Raw genomic sequence first — 10,366 nt, forward strand, 5'->3', positions numbered from 1 at the left:
TTTTAAAAGCCAATCCAAACTGATCTTTAATATCTTATACTTTTATAAATTATTAATGTACAAATTATTTAAATAAATACCATACCTATAAAATTAAAATAAAGATTTTTTTGTTATCTATGATATTTTCCAACTTGATAAATCAAGAACTAATAGTCACAAATTAAAACTCTATTCAAGATCTGTTGGCTGTCATTTATAAAAAGGTTTTTGTATTTACATATTACATCCAAAACTCCCTATATTTGCTTAACAATAATCTTTAGATATTCCAAAACAAAATATTTTAAAAGGAGAACTAAATAATTTTTTTTTTCAAATTATACCCTAAAACACACACTCCTTTTCCTTTTCATGGGTTCTTTCTTTTTTTTATTTGAATCAATAGAAAACCTTTTCTTCTATATCTATATGAATGGATATTATTTATGTGATTATGCACCTTTCGAATAGGAATTCATTTTTCTCTAACAAGACAAACATAGTTATCATTAGACCAAGACTTTATCCGTGCAATAAGACCTTTTTTTTTTCCGTATTTTCAATTAAAACATTTTTATAAATTTTTTATCAATAGATTGGACAACCCCCAATCTATTAGATACACAACACACCCACATACTTCTCACATTTTTACAATATTTTTTCTCAATTGCAATCTCCCTAGACCTTTGAAGTGGGAAATGAGAGATATGTCATGTGAGCTAAGACTCATAGGCAAAACATTTTTATAATTAAAACCTTTTTAATTTCAACTTAATTCAGTCCGGGCCTGAAGCCCAAAAACTATTATGGTGGGCCCATTTTCACAGAATGTTGACGGTGTTTTTGTCCAACAAATGAAATGAAGGCCTTCAGCAACATGGGTGCTCCTCATGTGCGTGTAACACACTATGCTTCCCTCCCCATTCTACACTCCTCAATCATCTTCATCGCTCAGCAAATCAAAATCAACCGAAGCCCGTAGAAGAAAACTACCACCTTCCGAACAAAACCCTAATGCGTGTTCCCCGTTCATTATTAATTAACAGCATTGGATTATTAATCTCGCCATAATCTCTTTCCCAATAATAAATAACACATAGAAAAAATGGATTCGGATGAAGAAGATTTTGTGTTCTACGGAACGCCCATAGAGCGTGAAGAAGAGTTAACTAGCCGCAAAAAGAAGGCCATTGCTGAGTCCTCTGGTCAACTTCGAACACTTCCAGCTTGGAAGCAAGAGGTATTGCGAAATTCTGTTATGTGTTATGTGCTCAACACCAATTTCTGTTCATCATGGGTGCTTTTCTAGAAATTGTTGAAAATATAGGAGGGGAAATGTGGAATCTAGCTTATAGAACAAAGTTATTTGCATTTTTATTAAGGATCAGATTGAATTTGCTATATTTTATAGCTGGTTTATTGAGGAATTCGCTATTATTCACTGTTTTAAGACTTCAAGTTCAAGTTCAACCTAGGAGTGCTTCACCCAAAGAAAATGGGAAATTTTCTTTTATAGGTTTTTAGTTTGCACTGTGAAGAGTACCTGTATGTGGATTATATGATTGAACACAACGCTGTTTTGATCTCATCATCTCCAGGTTAGAGATGAGGAAGGACGGAGAAGATTCCATGGTGCATTTACTGGAGGCTATTCGGCTGGGTACTATAATACAGTGGGCTCAAAGGAGGGTATAAGATTATTAATAGACTTATGCTGCTTCTGTTATAGATTTGAACTTTTGTAGGTGGATTATGGGTGTTTAACTTCATGAATGATTGTGCAGGGTGGACTCCTCAGACTTTCAGATCCTCCAGGAAGAACAGAGCTGAGTTCAAAGAGCAGAACATATTAAATTTTCTAGATGAAGATGAGAAAGCTGTGCGTTGAACATTACTGTGCCAATATAATCGTGTCTTTATTATTTTCAACTATTCGTATCTATATGTTGAAAATTTCGATGTTAACCAATTGTGAATTTGTGGTACTTCTAAGGCTGTGTTGATGTATGTAGTAAAGTGATATCATGGCATTATAGCCATCTGTAATTATTTCAAAATGATAAGGGAGAAATGTGTATTTCACATTCAGTATTATCATACTTTTAGGAGTTGCCCATATCCTTCTATAGTGTAAAGGATTGTTGACCAAAAACTGTTTTATAAAAACATCGATAACATCATTAACCCAATAATGCCGTGTCAATTTTGTAGATTAAGTCAACTAGGCTGATTGTTGATTAGATTTGGCGACAGAGGCTTCGAGATCCTTTAGCAGTGTTTTCTATTTCCCCACTTTATTTCTTTCATTCAATTAATTTTACCCTTTGCATGTATTACAGGAATTGGATGGTCGGTTTTTGGGGACATCTTCACAGTTTGACACATTTGGTTTTACTGCTGCTGAAATTGCTCGGAAACAAGCTGAGAAAGAGCAGAAGCAGAGGTTTTTTCTTCTAAATTATTTTTTGTTTTTTTTCCCTTCTCTATAATTGCTCTGATTGTTTTATGATGCATAAATGTCAGTTAGATTCTTGATAAAAAAGAAATATCTGCATTTGTTCTTGCTGTTTTTAAATCTTTTCTTTACCCAAAGTAATATTATACTAATCTAGTGTGAATATAAATGCCCTTACTTCTTTTTGGAACTTTAGTGTGTACATTATCTATCTATATAGTTTTATTCTTTGTTTGGTCAGAGTATACGAAACAAATAGGAAGAAGAAGATAGGCTTATGTATCATTTTTTCATGTTTCAAGAAAAAATAGTGCTCTCTTTTTTTGTTGTTGGTGAGGTCATAGTTTAACTTCTGCTCCCCTGAAATTTGACATAGTTGCTTATTTCCATAGTTTAAAGGATTCAAAATCTTGAAAAGTTTATGTCTTCGCCCTTGATTCCTTGATGCACACTCTAATGAAAAACCCCGTGTCATTGTTTTATGTTTCATCAATCTGATGGATGCTGAGCTATCATTCTATAATTTGGGAGTCAAATTTGTTATGCATAAATTTTCCCCATTTAAAATAACTTTCTCCCCTGAAATTGAACTTGTTTATATTGTCCTTCTCATTGTAGGCCATCTGTTATTCCTGGACCTGCTCCTGATGAACTAATTCAACCAGCTACAGAGTCTATTGGTCTGTATCACGTGATTTTAGTAGAATCTTGGTTAAAAATAATCTATTTCTTATCTCCTTCATGTTATTTTGTAGGGGTAAAACTACTATTGAAGATGGGATGGAGGCGTGGTCGCTCAATTAAGGATTCCCATGCTGATGCACTCTATGGTATGTATTGGCGATTTTTGGGTTTATTTATTTATTACTGTTGTGTTGTTTGTAGTATTGTATGGAAGGCTACACTCCTGGGTTGCATGAGTAGTTTATTCTGCAATTTTCTTTGTCTTTGTCTTCAATGTAGTTGTGTGAGGTCTGTCTAAATAACTAGGCTGCTAAGTTATCTCAATTAATAATTGTACTGTCTGTGAAGATGCCAGACGACAGGCCAGGAGAGCTTTCTTAGCATTTTCCTCAGATGATCCAAAAGTCAAAACTAGTGAGTCTGAGCAGAACAAGGATGATGTTGAAACTTTTCTTGAGCAGTCTACTAATGACGATGTTCAGTCTTCTAAGAGCACACCAGTGAGAAAAGTTTCCTTGCTAGTCACGTATACATGATTTATATCTTTCTTGTGTGATAATTTATATTGATAGTTAGCATATGTGTTACATCTATCTTTAGGTTTTTGTGCTCAACCCAAAGCAAGACCTGTATGGCTTAGGTTTTGATCCTTATAAACATGCTCCTGAGTTTAGAGGTATGTTCTTTCTTGTTCTATATGTTTCACCTGCTGGTTGCTGGAATTGACACCTAGCTGTACTTTATATGTTGTTTACAGAGAAAAAACGATCACGCTTATCCAGCAAGGGGGGTCCTGGGTATAGCAAAAACATGTCCACAAGGAACAGTCTTTTCAGTCTAAAGTGTAAGATACTTAATATTTGGTAATCCATTATCTAATTGCTGAGGATGAGGATGTCTATGCCACTGGTTAGTAGTTCTAACTTTTCAAGCTATTGATGAAAATTATTTAACTGAGGGATTCTCTTTGTGCTGCCTTCTCACTATCAAATGAGCTTTTAGCTTTTCATGTTTTAGATTAGGTTCGGGTTAAGGTTCTTTGCCACCCCCCATAGACATGTGTTTTTGTGTTAATTTTTTAATAAGAAATAAATTTGAGGTTAGCTTTGAGGCGTATAAAATATTTCTCATATGGAAATATGAAGGAAATAGGCAAAAGGTTAACTTGATTTAGCATAATGCGTTTTTTAGGTTTTGAATTTGAAGATACATATGTTCAAGAAGTTGAAGAACCTTCAACGTTGAGGTTGGAAAATCAGAAAAAGAAGGATCAGAAGGATCAGAAGGACCATGATAATCTACCTGGTTTTAGAGTTGCATCCAATACTGACTATCAAATGGAAAGGTTAGTGAAGCAATTTTTTGCCAAACTATAATGCTGATATGTTTATTATTATTTTTTAGTTCTTTATTATATCTTTGTTGTGTCACTTTTGTAATGCTTAGTGTCTATAATCCAATATCTTAATTATTTGTAACTCTTTTTGGGGTGTGAGTCTTAGGTCAATTTTGCCCGTCTTTTTATATTGTTTTCATAATATGATTCCACTGGTAACCTTGGCGTATAAATTGTATTTTAGATTTGAGGCTCCTCCAATTCCCAAGGATTTTGTGCCTCGCCATTCATTTTCCGGGCCTCTTGAGATTAATCACAAGAACTATGATCTACCTCCTCCAGATATTCCACCTCCTGAGGATAGCAACCTAAAAATATTGATTGAGGGGGTTGCAAATCTGGTTGCTAGATGTGGTAAATTATATGAGGATATATCTAGAGAAAAGAATCAGTCAAATCCGTTGTTTAGTTTTCTCTCTGGTGGTACTGGCCATGATTATTATGCAAGGAAACTGTGGGAGGCACAACAGAAATGCAAAGACAAAACTAAGCCACTTTTGGATGGGAAGGTTTCTTCTGATGTAAAGAGGCTGACAGCTGAGAGCCGAGGCCAGATCTTAGGGGAAAAACCTCTAGAAAGAAGCTTGCAAGATTCATCATCTTCTGTTGCTTCCACAGATGTTCATCTCCAGTTTAATCTTACGGATACATTTACAAAGTCTGAACCATTTGTAAGTAGCACAATTTTTCTGATTTAAACTCCTAATTTGATTGTTAGGGAATCTATTCTATTTTGCTTCTAGTAGTTTGGTTGGTTAACCAGGTGGCTTCTGGTTTGGTTTGACCTTTTCTGTTAATATTAATTCATTCACCGGGATATTAACAATAAGGGTCTCAAATAGTTGAACCTTCTTATCAGGCTATTGGCATAATGTTCACTGCCATGCCGTTAGGCTAGAGGTTATGTTGGTTTTCTGTGTGAATTCTACCAAGACCTATCATGTGATTTTGTTGTGTGTCTTCTCTCTCATGGATAGTCCCATATCCCTTCACTGGGTTGTAACTTGTAAACCTTTTATTATAGCTTAGAAAAGACATGGGTTTTTATTCAAATTTATTCCTCATTTTTGAACCAGGGTGAGTTACCAGATGTTGAAAAGCCTTTCAAGCATGATCCTGCAAAACAAGATAGATTTGAGCAGTTTCTCAAAGACAAATATAGAGGGGGTTTACGATCTACTAAATCAAGCCTAGCTGGTGATATGTCAGAGGCTGCTCGTGCTCGAGAGAGACTAGATTTTGAGGCTGCAGCTGAGGCAATATTAAAAGGAAAGCAGGGAAAGGAAAGCAATCTTGGCATTCCATCTTCCATGGATTTCATCACAGGTGGTCTTATGCAGTTTACTTCTGGAGAAGCAGAGGTATGACTAAGGTGATGTTCCTTTCATTTCATTCCCTGTAGTTTTGGCTGAAGTTATTTTATCATGTCCAATAGCCAAAGAAAGATCTGCAAAGTGAAGATTTGGCGCAGAAGAAGAAGTACCCTAGAAGGGAAGAATTTCAATGGCGCCCTTCAGCACTTCTCTGCAAACGCTTTGATCTCATTGATCCTTACATGGGGAAGGTACACAATTTATGTATACTCTTCTATTAATTTTCTTGTTTGATTTTTAAAACTTTTTCCCTTTTTTCTGTTTTTTAATAACAAATTCCATGCCAAGTATTTAAATTTATGTTCGGAACTTCCAAAGCATGTTTCAAGATTAGACATGTTCTTTCATTGCACTTTTGCAGCCGGCGCCTGCCCCGCGGAGTAGGAGCAAGTTGGATTCATTGATTTTCACATCAGACTCAGCCAAAGGCGCCAAAATAGAAGAGCCTGTTCTTTCTAAGAACATATCGTATGTGCAACAATCAGCTAATCAAGACATAACGAAAAGTACTGCTGAAAGCGAAACTGAAGGGGATGTGGAAGTTGAAAACATTGAAAGGCCAGTTGATCTGTACAAGGTAATACGCTACTTGTTTGTTATATCTTATATGATGTCTCACTTCACGCTTCATGTTCCTGACAAATTTATACATATGCAGGCTATTTTCTCTGATGATTCAGATGATGGAGGTGAAGACCCTAATCATCTTAAGAAAGTGGAGAATCAAGAAAAGAAAGCTGAAGTAGCCAATACAGCATTGAGCCGTTTGATTGCTGGTGACTTTCTAGAATCATTGGGTAAAGAACTAGGGCTTGAGGTTCCTCCTGATATGCCTTACCCCTCACAAAAATTCAGGAATACTGCTTCTCAGGAAGAAAATATCAACGAACATTCAAGAACAAACACTCTAAAGGTTGAACACAACAGTGAGATGCCACCAAATCATGGTTTGCCATCTGATCAGGACACTGTATATGAGGGTGGACCCTCAAAAGGTGACGTCATTCATGCAAATATGCTTGAGAGTGGTAGCACAAAAATCAATGCTACTGGAATCTATGACAGTAAATCCGGTAAGTCCAATGGGGAGAGCTATAAAGATGACATGAAAATCAAATCGCCTTTACCCCGGGAACAAGATCATAGCAGTGGTTCATCTTCAGAAGAGGAAAGGAAGAGAAAACGCTCAGGTAAGTCTAGCAGGGATAAACATGAAGAATACAGGAAAACTAAAACTCTTTCAACACACCGCCGAGACTATAGCAGTGGTTCTTCATCTGAAGAGGAAAGCAGTAGAAAACGTTCCAGGCATCATCGACATAGGAGGCGTACAGAAAGCGATCCATCCAGTGACGATGAAAGGGATCGACATGGTTCAAGGTCAAAAGAGAGAAAGAAAGGGTCTTCTCGAGAGAAAAGCAGTCGGAGTAGAAAACGCTCAAAACATCACAAGCACAGAAGACATTAATCTCCAAGTAGATTGTCTCATTATAGCGCAGATAAGGACAATGCACATTCAAAAAGGGAGAAAAAGTGTAGGGGATGAGCTAGTAGTGCATATCTTATTTTTCAAGAACTTCCTGGAATTATGGTAGACCAGACACTGCCATTTCTGTATTGAAAAGGTGTTCAAAGTTTTGGTATTGATGATGATGCTGTCTTGTGCAGTCTCTAGCAATGCACATATTTTGCTGGCTCAAACTCGAGGCTTATTTTATTACTAATAGTTTTTTTTTCCTTTTTTTCACCAGTGTGAAGGAATGCTGCTCAGTGCTTTGATTAAATTTTCCTGAATCATCCCTTCACGAATGTACTATGTATATAGTTCAATGTTGGCCGGTCTCAGAACTCCTTGGTCTCAGGGTTTTGATTTATAAGCTAGCTGAAAGCATTATTCACAAAACTCAGCTTCATGCAAATCATGCATGGCAGCTTCCTAAAATAAACAATTTAAAAAGGGAACCTTTCCTTTTCCCCCTGGATCTCACGTTTTGTAAAATATTTTCTTTTAATAATTAAGGGTTTTAATATTTGTTTAAGAAGATTACTGATGGGGTGATCAGAGATCCGCAGGTGATGCTGCCGACAAAAACATCGGAATTTGCTAATTGACAGTTTAATTGCAAACCGTATCTTGATGTACTTGGCGCTTGCAAGTTGCAACCGATAACGGTTAAAATCTGATTGCAATGTCGTCTTGTAATTAAACAATTGGTCAGAACTGCTAGAATAACTTACCACGTGCACGCTGCGCATATATAGGTTTCTTAATTGCTATGGTTAAAGTTTCAGTAATTTGGAATCTTATAGTTCGATCCTTCTCATTAAAGATTGAAGGATTTAACTATGCATTATTTCATTAATTAAAGTGTCTTTAACAAGTTAGGTCCCAAAATGGTTTATGAGACTGTTATCGTGTATTAAAATTGTCGCTAAAATTTCAATTGCACTATTGACTTTTTTTGAGTTTAGCAACACTGTACTATATTAGTGTGTTAATATAGGTTGATGACGTAGATCGTTAGTGACATGTATCACTTTATGGTCTGGTCGTTGTAATAATATGATGATGAATTGATCTGTGATACGTGACATACTCACATAGACAGTTGTGCCATATGTCACAATTCTATTCATTTACATGTCATGTTTGTATCATATATCATAATATTATCGTCTATGTGTCATCTGTTATGTTATTATTGTAGATGTATCAAATTAGTCCATGAACTTGCACACTAAATGACTCATTTTAGTCCCTTAAATCGAATATGATCCACCAAATTAACTCTTTCACTATTTTTTTATTTTTTTATAAATTTAAAATTCTCAATACCTTTAAATGTATTAGTTTTAATTTAATTTTTTTATATATTTAAATACAAATAATTAATTTTAATATAAACCTAACATATTAGGATTGATATGGCAACAAGGTGTTGTGCCTATGATATGATTTTGAGGCCAATTCCCAAATAACAACATATCCTGATTGTGCCATGCCATGCCTCATGAACCATGCATGATAAATGTGTGACATATAGAAGATTCATAAATTCAAAGTCAGCATTAATGATGCTCAGATCAATTTTGAGACATTGTTTAAAGACTTGGAATATGGTGGTTGGGGATGTCACGCTTTGTAAGTTGTAACCCTAATTATTGTGACATTGCTCTACCTCTATGTCCATCTCTCAGCTACCCTATTTTAATGTCGTACGTGAATAAACATGTAACATTATTATGATAAAATTATTATTTTTTTAAAAAAATTAATAATTAAATAAAATAATAAAAAACCATGAGAGTTTTAATTATTATTGTCCAAAAATAAAAAATATTAGTTATTGAGTTAATATTTAAATTAATTCTAAAAATAATAATTATGTTTTAATTTAATTTTTTAAATTTTAATTTATTTTTAATTTTTTAATTTTGTATTTGTGATTTACGTTAGTCCTGATTTTATTTTCATCACAAATCGTCAACAACGTACTAAAACAGACTAATTATTACCATATTGGATTAAGATTAGAGATTTAGGGTTTTAAGTATTTTGTAAGAAATAAATTAAGATAAAAAATTTTAATTATTATTTTAAATAAAAATTAAAAAATCTAACAAAATAGTTGTAAGTTCATCTCAGATAACCAAATTAAATAAATTAAAATTTTAAAAGATCTAAAATATAGGTATAACTTCAAAAACTAATTTAATTATTAACTTTTATTAAAAATATAATAAATTTAAACTTTTAATATAATTATTTTATATTTATTAAATAAAAATATTTAAAATTTTTTATTAATAATAAACTTATCATGTGGTCTAAACCCAAAACCTTAATAAATAATAGCTATAATGATGCATCTCTAAAATTTTAAAATGAATTCAAAGCGGATATATATATATATATATCACTCAAAAAAGTATAAAATTTGTAATTCAGTCAAAAGCGTGTATATAGTAAATTTGAAAAAAAAAAATCAGTTAATGATTAACTAATATAAATTTTAAACGTACAATTTTTCAATTTTTATATACGAAATTTGTGTCAACACATTATTAACTGAACTAAATTTGGGCGTGTGAGGTATAATATAATATACAATAATTTTTATTTTTGGGGTACACTACTTTTATCAACCACCTTCAGCCATCTTTTGTTTATTTTATTTTTTTATAATTCCCAATTCTGAAATGTTCTTTCTTACCAAATCTTTAACTCATATTCCTAATTTTACTCCTATTCCTGATATTTTCAATAAATTATTTATTGAATTAAGTTAATCAAAATATGAAATTTCATTTCGAATTTGACTCTAAAAAATTTATTCTCTAATTATATATTGCATTAATAAAAAATAAATCAACGTACTGCTCACCAATAATTATATATCAGATAAAATATTAAATTTTGAGTTTAAAATTTATGATTTAGAATTTAAAATTTAAAAATTGTATTTAGAATTT

At 33.3% G+C, this 10,366-nt stretch overlaps 1 protein-coding gene across 1 annotated transcript; it reads left to right on the top strand.

Annotated features, from left to right (window-relative positions):
- The first annotated feature begins 911 nt into the window (after positions 1 to 911).
- Positions 912 to 7,875, top strand: LOC107469189 (G patch domain-containing protein TGH). The gene is given in 16 exon segments (XM_016088571.3): positions 912 to 1,225; positions 1,584 to 1,674; positions 1,770 to 1,864; positions 2,325 to 2,428; positions 3,059 to 3,120; positions 3,196 to 3,270; positions 3,473 to 3,624; positions 3,725 to 3,800; positions 3,882 to 3,983; positions 3,986 to 4,033; positions 4,316 to 4,469; positions 4,705 to 5,191; positions 5,597 to 5,881; positions 5,956 to 6,084; positions 6,255 to 6,470; positions 6,552 to 7,875. Coding segments are annotated over 16 exon segments (3,021 nt in total). The 5' UTR covers positions 912 to 1,090; the 3' UTR covers positions 7,362 to 7,875.
- Positions 7,876 to 10,366: the final 2,491 nt, after the last annotated feature.

Source organism: Arachis duranensis, chromosome 1 (genome assembly GCF_000817695.3).
Source record: "Arachis duranensis cultivar V14167 chromosome 1, aradu.V14167.gnm2.J7QH, whole genome shotgun sequence".
Classification (NCBI taxonomy): Eukaryota; Viridiplantae; Streptophyta; class Magnoliopsida; order Fabales; family Fabaceae; genus Arachis; species Arachis duranensis.